General features: G+C 26.5%; 1 protein-coding gene across 2 annotated transcripts in view; it reads left to right on the top strand.

The window, feature by feature from the left end:
• Efa6 (Exchange factor for Arf 6) overlaps nucleotides 1-24,125 on the top strand; it is a 396,188-nt gene that overhangs the window by 357,976 nt on the left and 14,087 nt on the right. The window contains exon 16 of one of the 2 annotated variants that reach the window (XM_075359859.1): nucleotides 17,234-17,295. The exons of the other annotated variant lie outside the window; for it this stretch is intronic. Within the exon in view, the coding sequence (XP_075215974.1) occupies nucleotides 17,234-17,252 (19 nt within the window). The 3' untranslated portion in view covers nucleotides 17,253-17,295. The remainder of the gene's footprint in view (nucleotides 1-17,233; nucleotides 17,296-24,125) is intronic. 2 annotated transcript variants of the gene reach the window in all.

Genomic DNA, 24,125 nt, shown 5'->3' with positions numbered 1-24,125 from the left:
ATAAATATATATTTTTATATATAGTTCTCACAAAAGTAGGACGGATGAGTTTTTAAATACTCTTAAATGTTGTTAGTTAAACTTTCAAAATTAATAATACAAATAATAATATTAATGACAAATAAAAAAAATTATTCACTAAAGAATTTTTGTGTAACTTATTTTTTGTGACTACTTACCTGCAACTGAAATTTACCATTTATATTTTCTTCATTATAGGTGTTAATTTATGGTGTACAGTAAGTAATCTAAAAGTTATTTATTAAAAATATATTATGTAAATAGTATAATTAAATGATATGAGTATAGAACTGTTATAATTTATAACATTATTTACAAGAAATTTTTGAAGTTCAAATTAAGTAAACTTTCCCCCATTGTATTTATTTTTAATGTAGCATATTTCTTTTTTGTAATTTAGAACTTTTACCTTTTTTTATTTGTTTATTATATATTTATTGTAGTGCTTAAAAAAAGTTTTAACTTTCTTAATAAGCTCTTTTGAATATATTTTCAAAAATTTTCATTAGTTTAGCTGTCATAATTAACTATTAAAAAATTGTTATTATTGGTTTTTTTATTTATCATTAATTGTGAAGAAATCAGGTACTTAATTTGATTATAGATAATTTACTGAATTAGATAAAATTAATTATACTCATTAAATTATTAAGAAGGTGAGTATTTATAATATACGTTGCTTAGAATTATTACACATAAATATTTGTTAGCTCAATTATTATTAAAATAATATTATGTTTTGTTTTAATTAGATGAGAAGGTATTCATTCATTTAGAATGTGTTTAGGTCATAGTGTATTTTAAGGAAAAATTATAGCTTGAAATTTATTGCTTAAATTTTTTTTCTATTTACAGTATCATATTTCTTTAATCAATTTTTATTTACATATAAAAGATTATTTTCACATTAATCTACGGGTAGTTTAATCCCCTCAGTAAATATTACCATAAAAGAAGAATAATATTACTCAGTATTTTTATTGTTTATTATTGCTAATAAAACAAAAGTTTTGTCAGGGATAATCATTTTATCAGGAAAATGATTATCAGTCCAGAATCATTACATGGAAAAGACTTTTAAAATTACCAATTATGCTATTACACATTCATCTTGGTCTTCTGTGATTTGATCAAATTGTTACTTCCATTCTTGTGCGTGCTTGATTAGTTATTTTGTGTATTTAAGTTTGGTTCAACTTCTACTGGATCCACTTTTTGGCATTTATCCCTCTCAAAGATAAATCTTCATTGTTTTTTTTTTGAACAGGAGACATTAATACTTAATGTCTAGACTGAATAAGGAAATATTAACAATTTTAAAAGAATCTTATATATCAAATATTACGGTAAATTAATCATCTAAATTTAAATACTTAATAATCTTCAAATTTAATCACAGATTTTGGCATGGGTATTATAAAATAATTGTCATTGAAATATGATTTGTTGTTCTTCCTTCACATCATTGAGCATGTTCTCTTCATCTTCAAAATATGTTATCATATAACCATTCTCCATTTTATTTTCCTTAGCAATTATTCATTTATTACTTAATCTGCCTTTTTCTTTTCAGTATTTTATATTCTTGTTATATTTACATCAATTAACTTTTGTGCTTTGTTCCATTTTGTCATTTCTTTTTAATTTGGAACTAGAAAGTTTTCATTAATAAGTACAAATTCTAATTTTGAAATGTCTTAGATGTGGATGTTTTAAATGTCTTAGATGTGTATTGAAATAGATTTTTTTTCCATTGTAAAAAATTACAAATTAATTAAATTGATATTCAAATTTCTTATTGTTTAAAAACAGAAACTTCATTAATTTCACCCTTTTGTTTGGTTCATTATTAATTTTTTTTTCTTTATAAAAATAAATAAAATAAAGGTCACTATAATTGATTATTATAACTAGTCCACCTAAAAATTAAATCTTGCCATGAAATTTTTCATTTTCATTCATCAAAATCCGGCTTTATTTTTCATGAAGTAAATTTATTATTTTATCTCCCAAGAACTTTCAAAGAAATGTTGTTTTGCACATCTACTATGATATATTAGTCTTGTTCAGTTACCAATTTTGAATTTATTTTATTGATGTACATGATGCGTAATGTGCTTATTACCTACCCAAAATTATATTCTCAGTATTTGTTTATAAATATTGTAAAGTTTAAATATTACTTGAAAACATTTAACACTGTTGGAAATTACTGAGAGAATGTTTTTGTTTTGTTTTTTTTTTTACAGTAATAATTGGTCGAAATTTCACTAACTACACTCCTTTCCACACTACACTAATCCTGAATTGCATGCGATAAACTATTATGAATTGTGGTTACATTTTAACTAAGGAACCCTGCCTGAGGAAATTAATGTTGAGATTAAACTAATTAAAATTACATGTAAGATATTACCCTTTAAAAATTTTTAAAAAAATTTAGCTCTTCTAGTATAGGCTGATAGTTTGAAAGGGCCTAAAAATAATTCCTGTATAATTTTTGAACTTTTGACACATTTACATTCCGATGTATATAACTAAGAAAACATTCATAGTATAATTGTGAAAATCTTACTTAAACTTTATTGTACTGATGCTGGGTAATATATTCAGATATTTTTTTTAGAAATAAAAAGAGAAGGAATTCTTATAAATCTACCCATGTGTTAAGTGTTAAAAATGTTTAACAACAATCCTGATATCAAATTGTATTCAGTAAATGTGTAATTTTATTAGTACAAGAACACTGTTTTGCTGTTTACTGAAACAGAAAAAAGTCATTAAATTTTAACTTAAAAAAAGCGCATATGATGTTTGACTAACATATTCAAAAATGTATCTACAACAAAAACCCAATATAAAAAAAGAAAAAGTCAATGTCATTATCCTTTCTTTTTTTACAGTAAGCTTTATTATTCAGTCCAAATATTTATACATTTAAGTTAATGCAAGTATCTGTTCAATTTTAAAGAAACAGTTAACAAAGTATTTGGGCAGCTGTTGAACGAACAGTCATTACATGTACTTGTGACCAGTCAAACCAGTTCCTGGCATTAAGACAAATAAAGTAATATTTTGAACAGGCTACTTATTATATGTCTAGCAGATCAACAGAATTTTTTTATTTATATATATTTCTTAATTTTATAACCTAATCTTTTTCTAATGGTAAAATCAAACTAATTATACCTGATTTTAGTAGTGTATCTGCCCAACCTTTGGTTATGACTGATTACTAGTTTTCAAAATAATTAGTACTTCTTTTTTTGTTCTTGAAATCAATTTAATGCTTTTATTTTTAATCAGTTTTGAGAATGATTAATTTCAGCTGAAGTGCAAGAAAGAAAAATAAAAAATAAAGGAAAAAAATCAGATATCCAATGAAAATAAAAAAATCAATTAAATTAAGATTCAGATTTGTTTTATGAATTTACATAACTTGAATTGTACATTATTCTTACAATGAAGTAAAAAAAAAAAAACATTTCATTGACAGTCTTCAGAACATATAAAAAATGTTTAAACTTTTAACACAAATTTTATCAGCTTTTAGTTATTTTTACAGCCCATTGCAGTATGCAGAAGGATTAACGTTCTGTTTGATAATTAGATATTATACTAGTTGTGTATTTTTTTAGAATGTAGAAACGATGAATTTGGCCTAATTTTTTTTTTAGCATAAGTAATATGTAGTTTTAATCATTTATTTAATAAGGTTTTTAAGTATAATTTTTAGAGATATGTGATCATTTAAGATTTTTTTTTTTAGGAACAAACCTTGAAATTTCTTTAGCTATATTAGTTTTTGTAGTTTTATTATTAGGCTAAAGTTGAAATCAGGTAAAAGAAAATGACTAAGACTAAATCTATTTACCTATTCGTGAATGAATAATTCAAAAATATAAATTTCATAAAGACAAATTTTCCTAAATGCTTAATATATAAGAAGAGTACAGAGGAAAAACAAGGAATGTCACTTTTTATACATTTTGAGAAAATCAAAAAATTAACTTACCTCTTGGTTGTAGTAAAAGTTATAGCTCAAAAGTGGTTTACTTCATTATAAACTTTATCACAAACCGTGTGTAATAAAAATTAACTTTTACAAACTAATATAATTAAGTATGACGTTTTAACTCCTACATTATTATTAAAATACTGCATCATTATGTTATCTAAATGAATAGCAAATTTTCAAAAACGACTGAATTTGTGAATGGTCCATTATATGTTGATCTGTGTAACAAAATTTGAGGATACTGCTTATCAAAAATTATTTCTTTAATTTTCTGTACTTTGTTTCTTTTCTTTTATGTTGGATTTCAATAGTCTACCCAGTCCGACATTAAGTGTTCATCGATTTTGTAATAGTAAATCATTGTGGGTTGATTCTAGAATTCTCATGCAGTTGAAAAAATCTTCATGTATTTTTCTTTTTAAATTTATGATACAAGGTTTTTATCACACTCCAAGTAAGAGTGTCCTCGTATTGGATGTGTTACCTTTATCGAATCAAATCATTTTCTGAAATGCACCAGATAATAGATTTTTAAACATTTTTGTTTTGTCCTCCTGCTGAGTTACAAAATACTTTCACTTTCAGTATTAACATCTTCATCCGATACCCAAAATGATATAAAAATGAAATTACCTCTTTTTAGAAACTATTTCAGGATACATATAAAATAGAGACTTTCCAGATGACTATTCATGTATATTAAAACAATAAATCTTTAGTAATATATATTGTTGGTTGTAATATTTGGAAATTATATATTTTTTTTGTAATCCATCACTTGCTGCACATATTTTGTTTATTTTTTACCTAATCGTCGCCATTTTTTTTAAGCTTATAAAACATGTACACTTTTAATTTATGCAAATTATTCATTGTCGCCAACTTATTTTTTTCATGTTTAAGAGCCTCTATTGGTTTTTGCTGATCCAGTGTCTTGCTACTGAAAGATACTTGTCGCATGTTCCACGTGTGTCGACCACATGCACTTTCATTATGTTTTTTTTAAAATTGTTCTGTATGATTCATCGTAGGACACCTTCAAAATTTTGCTAATATGCAGTTGTTGAGGCAGGTATATTTTTCTGCTATTCTTTATACTATAATGGTTGCTTCTGCCTTTAAATAATGTTATATGGTTTTTGATCCTAGCTAATGTTTCATCAGAAATTCATAAAGGTCTATTTCTATGTGTTCCTCTTGTATTTTTAGGAGATGCTCCAACACTTCTAATTGATTTTTGTATATATTCAACTTTTGTTTAGTAATCTCATGAAAAGAACACAATGCTTTAAAACAAACTGGGATCTCTTCAGTAACATTATTTCTAGCAACTCTTGCAATATACTTTAATGTACAGTTATGTGGTTTTGTAGTACGTGCAGGATTTTTCATCTATGTTGCTACACTTCACAAAAACTTATTGGCTAAGTAATTAACTATTTGCTCATGTCTGATATTCATTTCATTAAATTTAGAAATAATAATATTGTTCTCAAGGTCTGTAATATTTTTAAAATACTTTAACCTTTTACGTAAGCAGTCATCATCTAACTCATGCAATTGTACTCTTAAATTTGTTGCCTACATCTCCAATTTTACCAAGGTTAACCTTACACTTGGTAGGAGTATTTTTGGATGTTTTTCTTCATCACTAGTGTTTGAATCATTTTAAAATAATAAAAACACAAAACCTTATTAACTTTATTTTTAAACTAGAAATAAAATGCACATGGTTATCACATTAATGTAGGTTATGGCAATAAAAAAGTCAGGAAGCAAACAGCTGATATGACATTACTTGTTCTTACCCAGTAAAACTGACATACCTGGTATAAACCAGGTATGTCCAGCCTGACCAACATATCTTCACAGCTGTTTCTAACTTTGACAAACCTTGCTATTAGCCTGAAAAGATAATGTTTCTGATAGTACATAGAAAATGTAATAGGTGGTGCCAATAACTCAATTTCCAGAAAAAAGTGACACTCTTCGTTTTTCCCCTGAACGCTTTTATATGTATATAAAACTGATGATCTTAAAAAGCTTTTGCCTTGACCTTATTTGTGATTTTAGTTTTGTTATTAGTCTAGTAAAAATAGTCTTAGTTTTTCAATAAAAAGGAAAAAATAGTAGCAATGAAAATTAGTATGTTCACCTTTGTGTACTCTTTCAAGAATCAGTTAGCCTTCTGTACAATTGATTGGACTGATTGTTTTATGGAAGGGAGAAACAATTTTTTTTCTGAATATTAAAAAAGTACTGGCTTTATCAAAATGCTCAAGATATTTTTTAAAATTAACAAATTCTGTTTAATTTGGTTTCAGTTTGCTATATGACAAAAATGACTGAGGTGTAATGTTCTGAATGTCAACCTCCCATTTTACCATATTTTGAAAAGTTTAATTGTAATGCTTAAATTCATTACATTCATTTGAAAATATAGGATCTAGTATAAAAATTGTTTTAGGCATGGTTATTGCCTCCAGGCATGTCACTACAACTACAGATAGTCTCTTGCGCATGTCTCTATCTCACTCCCAGACTTGACGTCATTCCTTGACAACTTATCACCAGGGTGAAGATTGACTCACCGCTTGTATTGTCAGTTATAATGTGTTATAGCTTGTGTTATGGTTTTTTGAAGTTATGGTTTTATACAATTTTAATTTGCAACCTTAACCATTTTTAATTAGATAAGGGGAAAATAACTATTATTTATTTTAGGCCCAGGCTCAAAAGAAATGGACAGAACACATTATCGTTACCCTACATGTATATTGACATTTTTATTATTATTATTATTATTAAGACATTAATGTCTTTTGATTCTTCAAGTAGAGATTTGATTAAATTTTCTTTTGGCTCCAAGTCTGTCCTTAAAAAAGTTCCTCAATTTTGAAAGATTTTGTAAAAAATAGATGGTTTGTTTACACCCCCTCTGACAATTGCTCGACATAGGTATCTCCTCAAATTAGAAGTAACTGTACCTAATTCCAGATATTTATTTTTAAATTTGTTCACAGTGAATCCACCAACACTTTCTAACCCATCATATATAATTTTGGTGATATCTTCGTACTCTTCATTGTCCTTCATGATGTCATCAATTAAATTACAAAATATATTTGTGGTGATTGTCATTTCTTCATTTGAGTTGTCATTCTTATGGTATAGGGATGTAATAGAATGAAAAGTATTTTCTGTGAAGATATAACCCCATCATTTGTTCCAATAAAGTAATTTCTTTATTTGTATTTAAATTCTAGCAGTGACGGATGATCATGTAGTCCTCCACTATATCTCATAATGCTAAAAAAACTCTGTAGGATGTTCTGATTTAGCCTGTTCGTAATTGTGTAGCTAATTTTGTTTTTAGCTTGCATATCTTCAAGTAGCATTCTTAGTGAATTGATACTCACTCATAAGTATTCCTTTTTGAAAGGGTAAGACTCATTTTTTGTCCGACTCCCAACATCTTCACCATTGACTCCATATCAAGAAGTATTTATTTTGGATTTCTAATTCCAATCCACACGCAGTCATTCACCAACTTCAGGAAAGATGACAGCTCTTCCCAGTTTTTTAGTTTGCAGAAGATCTAAGGTCCCTGCTCTCTTTAAGGCATGAGAATTGGTGTGAGAGAAAAGCCGGGTAGCTAATTTCACTTTTTGTCTTTGTATACCTGTTACAGTCAAGTGGTGATCACTGACTTCACGCGCAATATTTATAGCTGAAGACCCAGTTTTCTCAATCAGTTCAATGAAAGTAATCTTTGTTAACATTTTTCCATTGACTGACAACCCAGAATCCAAAAAGTGGTTTCGTAAAAGTGTAATGAGATGTGGAGCTTCACCAAATACATCAGTGTTCTCATCAGTAACAGGATTTAAAAAATAATTATTCCTCATATTAACCCCCAGTTTGTTCCACTAACCTATGCTTCCACCTTAAAATCATAAGTCAGGGCACAATGTTGAATCCAGCAGTCTTGAGTTATGTTAAAAATTATGTGTTTCATAAGTTTGCTGACATAATAAAAGAAAAAAAAGAGCCTGCTTCCAGTTCTTGAATAAACCACGAATTTCAATCACTTGGATATATTTAGCAGGTTGTAGAAGTGTATTGTATTTTTATTCTTTTTTCATCTTCATTTTATCAGCTATGAGGATAAAAAAACCTTTTCAAATTGATACAAATAGCATTCATTCAAAATACTTATAACGACACGAAGCACAACTGGAGTGATTGTAACTTTGCTCACCCATTTTTTTTATAGTCGAAACTGCCAGTAGTAGATATTTCTGTTTCAAGAGGTATCTATAAGCATGTGGCCCAACTAAGTGTAAAGACAATGCCTTAGAAATATTTTTAAAAGACCACTTTATGGGTTTAGTTTTGGATTCAACACTCTCATTTTTGAATTTGGCCTGGAGTCAATATTTTTTTCACATATTTATCTTGCTGCTTCAGTGATTAATTTTCTAATTTTAATTTTGACATTTTCTCCAGAAAATGTTTGTTTTATAGCTTGATATTATTCAGTTCACTAAGCAGCCTGAGTTTTTGATCTTCTGAATGTGTACTTTAATACAATGCTTACGGCTCTCTGAGAACTCGTCATGGTGAAATTTTCCTCTTTAGTATTCACTGATGAATTTTCGTCTTTTTTATGAACAAACAACAGTTTTTTTTTTTTTTATTTGATAGCACTTCATTTTGTTGTTTTTTCTTTTCTCTAATTTCACTACGTTCCTTGAACCAATTAATCTTCTGTCAATTCCTGTTTTAGTTGAGTGCTCAGTAAGAAAGCATTTTTAATTTTTTCTATGCGGTTCATAATTTGTAAGAGATTTACAAAGACTATGTGCAAGACACTCATAGTGATCGGGTCTAAAATGTTTGCTACAAATTGTTGCGTCGACATTAAAATTGTCTTGTCTGTCGCTTTGTTTACCCGGATTCTACTCTGTGTACTACCTTTTGAGAATAAATGAAACATAACCTTCTTATCAAGTTTATAAATATTATTTTTGAGTTTTTTTTATTAATAAGTGCTTTATTAAAGATAACAAAAGTTTATAGCCTTTTATGTTATCTTTAATTTGCCTCTATCCCGTACAATAACAGTTCTCAAAAAGTCCATATTCATAAAAGAATATGTTGACAAATAACAGAATAAGAATCAATCCCAACAAAAAGTGAAGTACAACCTTTTTTATAACTGTTTATAACATGATTTAAATGACAGATTCATTTAATAAGTCAATTTTTTTCATTTTAACCAGTTTTCATTAAAAAATTCACATTTTTTTTAACGGTCACTTAGAATTATATTTAAATAATTAAATTATGCCAAATTTCTATGGCATTTTTACACTTAGTAAATCTGCTTTAAAATTCTGTATTTTATGCTTAATCACAAAATATATATATAATGTTTATATTGCTATTCAAATGGTACTGAAATGTGCCGCAAATTAGCAATATTTAAAATTATGATTCAACAGCGACGTGATACCATAAATTACTAAAGTTTATTTTATCAGCATAAATTAGAGAAAATATTATCTTAAAAATAACCTATTTTTCAAAGTTTTTAGGAAAACATATAACACATTATAGTTTACATGAATATCTTGTAAGTAAAGAATTTTAGAAAAAAAACATGAATTATAAATTTTTCTAAAATGAATAGGGTAAAATTAAATTTTTGATTTTTTGTACTTAGAAATTGCTTTTAAACATAAAACACTTTGTAGGCTAAAGAACATAAAATAAATGACACCTTTTTTCAAGTTCTGTAAATTGGCGGCCAGTTTAGTTTTTTACAACTTAATTTTTTTTTTAATGAAAATAAAAAAATTCACTCTCTAATCTCCTGCAGTCTGAGGTCTCCCATACTGGAGCAAAATTGGGACTGACGTAAACATTTATTATTATTTTATATTTTCTATTAATTGTTAAACTATTAATTATTACAGGGCTTGACTGCCTTGGTGATCACCTGCATAAAATTTGGATTTATCCCTCTCTAAAGTGTGCAAGAAGATAGCATTATGAATTGAGAACACCTTTAAAAAAAGAAAAACAGTAAAATGTTAGTATGTTATTAAAGTATGGTCTGATGAACAGTTGCATTGAAAAGCTTGGGGACATTATTTTGTATCTAATGTCTGATCATTAATGAAATTAATAAAAAAAATATAGAAAAATATAAGTATTAAATTCAGTGTTATTTTTATCTATAATTCATATGAAATCAATGTTATTTAGCATAATTAATACCAGTAACATCTTTGTTTTTGATGAGTACAATTTGTTGGATTTTGATCAGTTAGTTGACCATAAATATTATTTTCTATATTATAATTAAAACTACATAGTTTATTCATATATCGCATTGCTATTAATTCATATTTTTATATTTCATATCGCAAATTTTTATACTGTTAAAATATTTATATAAATAAACAATTTAAAGTATTCATACTTTAATACTTTTTCTATGACTTAAAATCAGAAAATAATTTGTTTGTATACTGTTTGATTTTTGGTCCTGATTCAGGAATTGATGAAATTTATAAAAAAATTAGCGCCTTTCATAATTTGTGTCTTAATTTGGCAATTTTATGTTATACGTAACGTAGTGGGAATTAAATAATGGTAACGTAAAGTAAAATTAAAACTCAGCTTTATTATAAACAATTTTTATGTAATAGACTCTTTTTACAATTATATCACACAATTAGAACACTAAATTTAGATTTTAGTTATAAAACTTATCTCAGTCAACTTTTATTGTACCAACATCTAAACAAACTAAATTAAAAGGTACTATATAATACCTTTTTATATAAGCTTTTACAAATTTATCTTGGCATTTTATGTTAAAACCTTATTTTGAGATATTTGCAAAAATATTATTTTCTTCACCTATCAATCAGCTGTAGACTGATTATTACTTAAAGGTGAGTAAAAATGAATCTGTATTCCAGTCCTGCACTACTTATGTTTTTCCTTTTTATTTCCTATATTTACTTGACTATATGTGTTTTTAAATGTTTCCTATCACTTGTTCTCCGAGCCCCAAAATAAGTCGTCAGAATCTATAGAGAAAGATTGTTGTTATTGTTATTATTAAAAACTCAGACATGTCTTACATGCATTTTAATAATAAAAATTGAATGATAGATTATCAACTTACAAGCAAAGATGTTTAAATCACACACGTTATATACATTAATACATACATGACACCTAACAAAGAAACAGCTGAATTTGATGTACATTTGAAATTAACCAAACACCTTAGTAGTATACAATTCTATTATAATGATAATAATAAACATTTAAAATTTCAATGTTTTATACATACAGTATTTTAAAGTAAAATAGTCATATTCTTATAAAAGAAGTTGGTTTTAATAGTTTAAAATGAACCAGTTGTTGAATTAACTCAATTGTGATAACTTTATAAGCTAATTTGTTTAAAAGTAGATTTTATTTTCATCGTTGTTATATAGTGGTGGGAGAATAATTTTTTATAGTAATCTTTAGTGCTTAATTATGTTCTCTTAGTTTAATTTTTTGGTCCGTAAATTCTTTTTTAATTATGATATCTGTTGGCCTACTGTGCTGTGGAACAATTGCCTTAGCTCTGCTTCATGCAACTTTTTTGAGTCTTTCTACCTGTAGGTACATCATTTTTTTGCTACCTATTGTCAGTCCATTTAATACTTGGCATTATCATTTTCTTGTTAGTTGGGTCTGACATCTGTTGTAGACAGTAACCATCTAGGGTTGGATGTTTTTAATTTTGTCTTAGTTACTGTTCATTGTTAGATTTAGGTAATATTTATTTACCGATTTTTCTATTCACATAATCTCCAACTAGACTGTAAATTTTTCATATCTTCCTTTTAAACATTCCAGTATTTTCTTCTTGAAGTTAATTGGTCGCATCAATAACTGGTATTATCAAGTGTAAGATCAGTATTATTACTATTATTTGTCAGTATTTATTATTACTTAGTTATGTGTTTATAAATACATTTTTGAAGAGGTGTAGTCAGATTTGTCTAATTATTTCAGTCGAACAGTTTTTCATACATGCTAATCACTGTGTTCTGTTTATTAACCACTAATATTTATCAACGGCATGACTGAGAAACTTCAACTAGCATCATTTAACGTAGTAAAAGATATATAGAAAATAGTTTGTGTGCCATTGATATTTTATCCTTAATTTAGCCTTTCATTTTTCAGCAAGTTATTTTCTGTGATGTTCCTACATCTTATAAACATTCAGTTGGTTAGAAATGCAATTTACTGTCTTATCTAATTCATGTTAATCTTCAATAAGAATTTTGTTGTTTGTGCGCCTCTTTTTTTTTTATTATACCTAAAATAATATATAAAACATAGCATATTTTATGATCAGGTTAAAATTATACCCTTTTTGAGTAATGTTGATTTAATTTTAGAAATGTATCATAGAGAATAATTATAATTTTCCATTGATTTAATAATAAATGTAAAGTGTTAATGTTTAAATGTACTTTATTATTTATTATTATTATTCTACATTAAATCTTATACATTAATATTTTGTACATATGTATATCAGTGTAAGTATGTATATGTGAAATTATTCTGAATATTTAGAGAGAAATCTTTAGTTATATAAATATTCTGATAATAGTTACACAGGAACGTTACCTAGTTATGGTGTGCCTGAAAATATTTAAAATATTTTTGTTGTTAAATTTTATTTACCTTTCATTTAACTATTATAATGATTATTAGTAACATTAACTTTTTATTATTACTGTAATACCTATTACAAATTCTAAAATTGGATTTCCCTCCTTTAATGTTTGTTTATAATTAATTAAATTGATTTATTTCATTATTTTATAATAAAATGGAATTTCAAGCTTTAAAAATTACAATCAAAGTTGTGAAATTATCTGTATCAATAGTATGTATAAAGTGAATAAAATATATTGTCATTTAATTAAATTGTTTCCTTTTTTTTATCACCATATTAAGTAGTGTTGGTTTTTGGTTTTTGGTTTTTTTAATTAGTCAGATTTTATTTTTTATAATCTTTTGAAAAGAATTAATTTTTCCTTTAGATGAAACTATCACCCGTAGTTATTTCAAGTAATTTTGACATTCTTTTAATGACTAGTTTTTCTTATTGTTTTTGAATAACTCATACTATAATTTTTGTAGTGTTAAACATCTTTCAGTGTATAGACAATGGAAATAAAACAACATATACTTTATTTATGTAACATTTTTTTGTTATCTATTAATATAATGGAAGAAAAACCAGATTGCATTACTGAAATTTACCAAACCTTAAATATATTATAGCTGAGTCCATGTTAAATAGATATAGATAACATAACAAGTATTTCATTAATTAAGAAACCATTACAGTATTTTATTTTATAACAACAGCCATTCTAAGAAAACATTTGTTTCACTTGGTTACATTAATAATTTTTACAATGGAAGGTTTACTATAAATCTAATGTATGATGTATGTAGACAGTGCAGTTAATCAAACAGTACTGTTTAGTTTAGAAATTATATAGAAATGAAATAGTAAACATATTAATTGTTTGGGGCAGCAAATACACTGCTACCATTATTAAAAGAGTTGGTTTTATTTACTTGACAGCTCCCAACATCATATGTTCTACTGCTGCTGAAAGTAAATCTAAATAATGACAGTTTTCATTTTAACAGCGTGTTTATTTACTTCTGTAGTTAGGCTTGGATATTTTACAAAAGCAAAAGCTTTCATACTTGATTGATAAAGTAAACAGAAGATTTAATGATTGTAACAATATTCAGAGCTGTTATAAAATAATTTTGTTGCTTAAGTATTTAATTGCATTACAGCACCTGAAACTACATAAAATTTGTATTTAATTTAGTTCAGTAAAAAACTGTCGCTTAAGAAAAATGTTATTCATTGTAATAAATATTTGTCTAAAACCAACAAAAATTGTCAAAACTGCTGTTTAAAGTTGAGAAAACTGGATTTTGAAACTTAAGGATATATATTAATAGTATGAAGTAAATTCTATGTTAATTTGCATGAAGGCTTCTACTTAGGTGATAGAAGAAGATAGTATTGTTGACAGAAAGATGAAATATATGAAGGTATATTATTAAAAATGGACTTCATCTGTGTAAAATTTTATGATAAGTAGTTGAAAGGTTACTTTGCTACTATACAAACATGCACAAACATTTGTTTCCTAGAAAATTTATATTTTACTCAACTGTGATGAATTATTGTATAGAAGTTTAGAAAAGAATATAAATTTTTGACACAGCATTGTTAAATATGTTGCTGCAGTGGTCTCATTTATGTACTACATAAAAATTACACACAGATTAATATATTACTCTAAGTTTTTTTTTTAATTTTTGTTTACTTTGAGCTGCCTACCAGTTACCAGAAAACTTTATTGCATTCATAAAAATAAATTTTTCTCTACAAATCACATTATTAATAGAATTTTGATTTAAATCTATCAGTTAATTGATCAGTAGTTATCAGTATTACTGATAACTATTGTAATTTAATTTACTTTTGTCATATTTTTATCATTATTTACATTTAAATATATAAATTATTTTACACCATCAAACAATGTAACTTGATTAATGAGAATAAATATTATAGCTTAATTAAATTTCCCTTCTGTCTTTTAATTAATGCATGATTTATTATTGGTTAAGGTATTTAAAATTTCATGTTGTCTCTTCTTTTCTGTTTATACTCAAGATATATCTAATATTTTTTGTACATTATATCAATATTTTGGACATGTTAGTGAAATTAGTTAGATTATTTGGTATGTTATTTGTAATTATGATGTTAAATTTTATAATATACGTTGTCTTTTTATTCATAAATGTAGTAAATTAAAGAGTATTTGGGACACCTCTAGTAAAACAGTTTGCTAGTTGCATGATTTTGTTTACCATACCTTAATTTATTCATATTAAACAGTTTTACATAAAAAAATTGATTTTTTTAAAATGTTACAGTTGCATATTAGAAATTTTGATATCATGTTAAGCAAATAAAATTCTTATTTACATTTAGATAATTTAACATTTCCATCGGGTTTATCTAGTGGTGAACTCGTCTTTGCAAATCAGCTGATTTCTAAGTCGAGAGTTCCAACATTCAAATCCTAGTAAAGGCAGTTACTTTTATACGGATTTGAACACTAGATCGTGGATATTGGTGTTCTTTGGTGGTTGGGTTTCAATTAACCACACATCTCAGAAATGGTCAACTTGAGACTATACAAGACTACACTTCATTTATACACATACTTATCATCCTCATTCATCCTCTGATGGTAATTCCCAGAGGCTAAACAGGAAATAGGAAGATAATTTAACATAAACAAACTCCCTTAGATAATTTAGATTAAAACTTACCATATACAATTTATATAATCACTAACTTTGACATATTGTCTTCATTTATTTAAAAAAGGTATTTTATTAATGAATGTTTTTGAAAGATAGTTCATTTTCAGTATAATATTTCAGACCCTTGCCAGAAATTGAGACCGTTGACTTAATTTTTAGCAATTCATCTTAAATATTCAGGTGTTCTAAGCAAAACACAAGTTTGAGCGCAAGCAATATTATTTTGAATGCATCAACATGTTTCAATAATTGTTATTAGATAACTAGTAAGAGTTTTATGAGTGTAACTTTTAATTTTAAAAACAATTTTTGTTTCAAGATGAGTACTTTGTAGACTCTTCTTGTTTAATTAAACCAAAGCAACATTCTTCCAGTGAATTTTTTTTATCTTGTCTGGTTTGGGGAAAAGTACTCTAGAGTTATTTATTCAATCTATGATTGATAGAACTTAAGATGAATGTTGTTGAAATTTCTGTATTCTCCAAGCTTGAGTTGTATTAATCACCCGATGAGGAAAGATGTAGTTTAATTTGAAAATTACTAATAAGTAGTTACAGTCATACACAACTATTTGGATTCAAGTCAGAACATGATTGATTTTTTTATAGGAGTCGTCTATAAGGTGTATTGTTGGAATTATATTCTGTATTTTATCAATTATGTTCTATAGAATTCATATTTTAACAGAACTTTGATTGCAAAGTATTTATAGTGAATAGAATACCAGTTATTCATCATGATGAAATGTACAACATTTTTTTTGTAGTATTTAACTTTTTTTTTAAATTTAAGATCTGATAACTAATTGGATAATCAATAATGTGGTGCTTGGTATTGTTAGGTTTAAATAATTCATACAAGTTAATGAGCATCAATTGTAATTTTTTTTATAGCTTTAAATTAATATTTTCACAATTATTCATAATTCAAATCTATTTAGTGAGAAGAAGAATTTTTTATATTTTTCAGTTGTCTTGTGTATACTGTTTTTACTTTTTCTTGTCGCAAATAAATCTAATCTCTTGCCTAATGTCCAGTTTGAAAGAGTAATAATGTAAGGTTCTCCACAGCTCTGAAGTTCATTAATAAAATATTTCATTAGAATACTGAATGAGATTCTTCATCTTTATTTGAAGAACAAATGATGGATTGTGGAAGTTGCTGAAAAACTCTTTTTACCACCATTTCTTATTTTTTTTATTTTTTAAACATTGATACTCAATGGAGAAGATTCGTCATGCTTTCAGGTTTCTATTCTAATATCAATGATCCATACACTTATGTTTCAGAACATTCAAGGTTGTGAGTAAGAGCTAAACAGAGAAAAAAATGTCATGGAACAGCAGGATAGCACGTAAAAAGCTATTTTGCAGCATTCATGAGACAAAGTCGTAAGAGGTGAAGACCTGTACTTTGAAAGAAATGGTGAAAAATAAAGTTTTACGTAACAACTACTAAAATTTGACCTATAAATTATGAATACATTTTATCTTATCCATTTAAGGTTAATGAGAAAAAAATTACAAGTAACAGTTCATAGATATATAATATTGACTGATTTCTTCCAGTCACATTGATAATCTGGTTTGAATTTTTGATTTGCTTATTTACAGAATTTGTTAAAATGAAAAAAAAATTCATTCTTATATCATATATTGTTATAAATTTTTTCGTAAGTAATTTGTAATTTTGTAATTATGGTGGTGGTAATTGGTGTTACAGATGTTGTGTAATCTGCTAGTCATCCACTGGACCCTGTACCAGTACTATAGCTATTATAACAGGTTCCTATAATTATTTCAGCACGTTTCCTAACTATTAACTCATTGCTTTTTATCACTATTGTTTATATTCATTTTATTTGTGTAACATGTGACACTAAACTAATGCAATTTGTAAAAACAAAGATTGTCGCTTCAGTTCAGTTGTTAATGTGATTGTTGCCGTCAATGTTTTGTTATTTATTTCATGTGCAAGTGTGCTGTAATTTTATGAATAGACTGCTTTTAACACAGCTTGTTTAATAACTGTGGATTAAGTTTTATTAAATAATGTTTATTAATACTTAAAAATGGATAAATTACAAGAACTTAACTTTGTCCAAAGTCTAGAGCATTAAAGTTATTCCTTTAATTATTTCATTACTTTAATCACATTTTAATTGCTGCAGTAAAGTTATAAATAATTTTGTGTTCTTAGTTACTTTTATACTTATAAATAGGGTTTATTATACTTTCTATTTCTTGAATTAATTTGTTTTTTTATGATTTTTAAAGTTACACAGAATATGGGTTCCAAAAAAATCCTTTCTGATTTGAAACATAATAATTCTTTAAACTGTGTTGTTTTGAATTGTTATGTAACAGAGAATTGATAATCCAGCCTTAACAGTTATAATACTTGTTCGGGGTTATATAAAGCTAGATTAGCTAGAAATACATCTTTTGCCTCTAAATTAAATGACCTCACTTAAATGAAAATAATCTTTAACATACTTCAATAAAAGAAGAAAGTTCTGAATTTGACTACGCATAATTCTTTTATAAAAAATCATTCTTTTATTTTAATTAAGTCTGTTCATAAAAAAAAATTTTAATCTTGTATGCTGTTATTCCTATGAGTGTTACATTAATATATGGTTAGTACATGAACGCATTCTTATTTGGACAGTATACGCGTATGACAGTATGGCGGATGATAACATAGTATGTATCATATATATATATATATTTTTTTTTTTCTAAAATTAATCCTATCAAGACCCATATTATCTCTACACCAACAATACAAATTCAAATATATGTATAATTCCACTTAATCCACTCAAGAACAGATGTAAGACAACTCTTTACCATATTTGTATATTTATTTTTTCATGAAAGTACTTCTGCAGAATCCTGCATCATCAGTCATGTGATATTTATAAAATCACATATTAAACGATTAAAAGATTAAAATTGCAATCATATACAAGAGTATATGAGGATATTAAATAAAATATATTAAAAACAACATAAAAACAGTCAGTCATTTAAACATGCATCCAGAGTATTTGGCTGGTAACATACATGTTTAAATGTTTGTTTTTATTTTATTTTTAATATATTTTATTTAATGAATTCATATACTCTTGTATATTGCAATTTTAATCATTTAATATGTAATTTTGATAAGTTTTATAAATATCATATGACTGATGATGTGGGATTCCGCAAAGTACTTTCATGAAAAATTATAAATATACAAATAAAGTAAGAGTTGTCTTATCTGTACTTGGGTGGATTAAGTTATATATATATATATATATATATATCCTTTTTGCAGAATATGTTCAAAAAGCAGTGATCAGAAATGCAAAATGTAAGCACCTTAATTTATTTTGTACAATTCACTGTCTCAATTATTTTACCTAAATATTGTGATGACCAGAGCAGTTTTTCTTTACACAAGTATTCAGAATAGTCACCAACTGTAGCTTTAGTAAAAAATTCTTTAGTTAAATTACATTTAACCCTTTTTATTACAGCTACTGCATATATTATGAATTAGATATTTAATATGCAAATATACTGCATATTTGTTGGAATTCATGTCTTGTAAAAGTGAAGGGAGTTAGTTAGAAAACTACTTCCACATTATGTAGTGTGAATGGGAAATTTTCTTACGAATACCCGAGAGTAAATGGGCCGTGATGTATCTGTTTTTATTTTCCTTGGCTTATCAAGTACCACTGCTATTTTATACTGTTTAAATATGATTTAAACCACTTACTAGCATTTTCATCAGACTCATTTGAAAAAAGATGACTATAGAAAAAAGAAACTGACCAAATGGAGAAAACTGGAACACTGTCCAAGGATTACTGAAATGTATTTCTTGTTCTAGTAGAATGTTTATGTGTTGAGGAAAAGATTATATAATAATGTAATTAGTGTGTGATTATTTATGTTGATTTTCAATTTTTTTTTAAGAGATGCTAAATAAATGACAGTAATTTTTAAGTTAATGGGAAATATATAAAAATTGAAAAACATTGCATCAATGAAACAGGAGATTTTGTAATTCTAATCTATCCAGAATGGAAATATGTTTTTTTTTTTTAAAGTTAAAGGAGAAGCTAGTTGCCCAAAGTTATAGTTACATTATACTTGTTAATTGATGTGTTGTTTCAGTTGTCATAGAGCAGTGAAGTACAATACATTGGGTTTTTGTTGCAGAAATATTCACTGAATATGATGATTTGGTTCCGCAAACACAGTGAAAGTTTCTTATTTATTTGGTTTGGCCATTAGCATAGAGCTCTGGCTCACAATGAGTGAAGAACTTAATAATTGCTGATCTATAGTGTCAGGGAGAAAAAAAAACAGAGAGAAAAGAAATACTAATTCAGTTGTTGGGGATTGCACACTTGAGAATATATAGATGGTTTGACAAATGCTGGAGAATGGCTCTTATCTTACACCTGTTGTAATAGTGCTTATACCTGTTAGGTAAATCAGTTCAGGGAATTTTATATTAAGATCTGTATTCACCCTCACATAAGTCATGGTTGTTAAAGGGTTAAGCAAAATGTTTACAAAACACAGAAAACTTTTGTCTAGATCATGTTGGATGTGTAATAAATGACATTGTTATGATAAGATATGAAACTCATTTCCTCTTTCAGGATATATAAACTGCACTCTAATCATATTACTGTTTGATGTGAATTAGCAAATTTTAGTGTGCTGTATTTGTTTGAAGAATGCAAATGGTTGATTCATCTCATTTGTTTGGCATGATAGAAGAATTTCTTTCTTGAGCTCTGCAAATATCACATTTATCATCAACCAATATGGTTTCAGCAAAATTAAGAAACTGTTCATACATTAAGAACATCAATGAACATAACTCCAGAAAATGTATTCTTAACACCTTTATTCACAGTAGGAGATTTGAATCCTAACTTTCAGTCTGTATTAACTTCTTATGAAGAAATCAGAAAGGTAAACTTTGCAGCAAATTACTTTCAATTCAAGATAAAGAAGATGCTGCTACATTGGAAATATCATACAAAAAACATTTCAGCAGAATTTGCGTAACTTTACTAGTGGTCTGAAGTACACAAGAACAGAATGCCACTTGTGTATATATATCTATCATTTATCGTAAACTTACTGCTTTATTTAACCTTTCACAGAGATCTTTTTAATAATGTGGATAATTTCCATTTAGGACCCTCGTACTCCTTTTGACATCATTTTTAATTGCTTCCTAATTTTTTAAATTTATTTATAAATTTTACACTCTGAGTAACAAAGGCTATAATAGTTTTTTTTAGCAACTTTAATTTTGAAATGAAGGTGCAAAATCCTAGCATTATTACCAATGTTTGTATATGCATTTATATTTTTGCATCACTAGTACTTCATAGCTTAAACCACTCTGAAAATTATTGTCATTAGAGCTTATCAACCTTACCACATGAAATAAATATTTGCTCTTAAATGCTGTGATTTTTAATAACGTAATAAATTCTCAAGATCTCTATAAAAGCAGTATGAGAGTAAAATAATTTACAAAAGAATTCCGTTCTCAGTGTATGTTGATATAGAATTTTAAATTTTCCTAATAGATTTATTTTACCATAAATATTTCCTTAACTGCCACCATGGCTCTCTACCAAAACTTTATATTTTAATTACATTTTTCATTTCACAAATTATGACAACTTGAAATAAAAATTAGTTTTTTTATTGTGCAATATTTGATAGAATTTCTCTTCATGATTTTTTTACCAACTGAGACTGGAAGTAATGATTTTTAGAATTCGATTTATACAATTTTTGTAATTGTATTATTATTATTTTTATTTTTTTCATTATTGGATTTTCAAAGAATCAGGCTTAAATTGTATAATATTTTTAATAAACTGGTTATAGGAAGCAGGTCAATATTCTTTTGTTTGAATAGAGACTTGAAAGAAGTGAAGTTTTTTGACAGTTTATTTTTAGCTGAAATCTAGATTGTTTTCCTAAAAAGTAAATATGTGAATAATCTAAAGAAAAAGATTATGTTGTTTAAAATACAAAGATATTATAATTGATAAAAAATTGAACCAGCAACTACCAGGCAAATGTATTATTATACAAGGTAATAAGGTTGTTTATGGGAAGAAAGAAGTCCTCGTGAATAAAAATCTTTTGAGTAGAGTTAGTTTACTCAAAAAATGAATAATTAATAAGAACATTTTTCAAAATGGTTAGAATTTAATTCAAAATCTATTCCTATTAGACTTCATTGTATAATTTTTTTAAAATCTATTAATAACCAAAATTGGTTCTCCATGCAATGTTTTAGTTTAATATAAGGTTCAGTATTGAACATCTTACGTTTATATTTATACACAATTCTAGTGAAATTCAAAGTGCTGTAGGTATTACTTTGAATAATTTATTTGTTACTTTTTAATGTTATTTAACAATTCCATGCTCATAAAATTATGGAAGGATATTAAAAATTAGAATGTTCTATCTTTTTAAGCCAGATGATTGCAGAAAATGTGAAGAAAATACTGAAATACTTTGAAAAAATGTAATAGATACAGATGTATTTGAACATTTGAATATATCTGGTACTGTACAGTTTTCTGTATTTGTTGTAAGTACTATCCATAATGGTTACTAGCGAAAGTTGGGAAATCATTATTGGTAGTGAGATGCAAAGCAGTGAAGAGAAAAAAAATGATATAAGAGAAAATGAAAAACAGACAGCAAAGGAAAATTCAAAAAATAAATTTTTGATAGCTCATAAAGTGTGCAGAAAGTACTCCATCTTATAGAAAGCTAGGAAAAAATATCAGAATGGTCTTTACATTTCATCAGAAATGTATGTTACTGTGTCTTCATATTAAACAGAATTTATTAAATTCATTGTTAAGTATGATGGACGTACTTTTATTAAACTTTTTTATTTTTATAAAAACTTTTAATTTAAAAATTACTCACCTTCTGAATACTGAAATAATTCTTTTGTCTATTGCAGAAACTATGAATAATGTGTGCTCAGTTATTAACTAAATTACAGTAACACAATTTGAGTGTAAAATGATTTTTTGTTTATCGTATTCTATAAAGGTTGAAAACAATTTTTAGAAAAAGGCCTTTAATCAAAATTTTAATTCCTTTTTTTTAGTATTCCTATGGGTTTTGAATTGATAAAGTTTTATTTTATATTGATGCACATCATTAACACAGAAAGCTGGTGTAAAATCTTAAGTTTGAACTTAACAGTTTAGTTTTTCTTTAAAATGTATTAAAGATATTCATTTATATTTAATTTTTATTTATTAAATTCATGTCGTAATTGAATTTATTAAGTTTAAATTAATCCTTAATTTAATTTTTAGTTGAAAAGTCTGTACAAAGATGACACTATTCTAAACTTGCAGAAGAATTAATTTATTGTTGATAAGTGATGAAGTAGTAAAATTAATAAAGTAAAGCCGAAATTTTATTTTTGGAGACATTTTTATAAATTATAAACATCTTTATTTAATTTGTACGTCTCAGCAGCATGCAGTGAAACTGTATCCAGTGTTGTTCAACTTCTCTGATATGAGAGAACTGGTTTATATATAGCTTTAGCTGTTATAATTTTATTACTTCATGATCTTAAGTCTAGGTTGTTTTACTCTGTGCCGTTTCATGTATTGCAGTACCATAGATTGTAACATATGCAGTTTGTCATACAAAGGTAAAACTATTTTAATCTTAATAAATTTCTATTATTCATGGTTTCTAAATCCTTCTATCCAAATTGTTCATTGATTAATAGAAATTCGTTGTATAATTAATAAATTTCTCAGACTAAATAATTTCTTTGTAGCAGTAAAGTATTTTTTTCCTTAATATGAGCTACTGATACAGCAATTTAGGTAAAAGTTTTCATGCATAAATGTGATACTTTTATACTTTTTTTTTTTATAAACGCACTGACTCTTTTCTTTACTTTAAATTACATTATCTTTCATGTGTGTATTTACAACTTAGACTTCCCAGTCTGCAAGAATTACAATTTGCTGAACCATTGTGACAAAAGTAAACTTATAGATCTAGATTATAAAACAGTTTGTTGCATAGCTTTAGCTGATAGGCACCTCACTTAATAGATTAGAAATTTTTGTAGCCTATGAGTGCAAATATTTATTCTGAGGACAAGCCAACCGGGAATTTCACCAAGCCCACTAAGGAAACTGCCACTCCCCCTAACAACTGCCAGGAATTGTTATGAAAATTGATCCTAGTCCCTTAATTAAAAATATATCCTGTGAAGATTTGTAATCAAGGGTAAGAAAAGGGAATAAGATACAAACCACACTGGAACTACCAGCCCCTCCATACAAGTTGTACTTTGAAATCTAATTAAAAAGTAACAGTTTCTTTAATTGTTTTTACCGTGGGTCCAGCTGTTGCACAAAAATGTTAACTACTCAATTACCTGGTAAATACAATTTTTAACTGATTGTATACTGCCAAAACTTATTACTGAAACTTGATATGGCGGGACATTTTAATAACTAGCGATGTAAAAAATGATCTTTCACCTATTGTGAGGCGATAATATTAATGCCATT

This window comes from Lycorma delicatula, chromosome 3, assembly GCF_047948215.1.
Source record: "Lycorma delicatula isolate Av1 chromosome 3, ASM4794821v1, whole genome shotgun sequence".
NCBI classification, from domain to species: Eukaryota; Metazoa; Arthropoda; class Insecta; order Hemiptera; family Fulgoridae; genus Lycorma; species Lycorma delicatula.
Note: the sequence above shows the minus strand (reverse complement) of the source record. Positions and strands in the feature narration are given on the sequence as shown.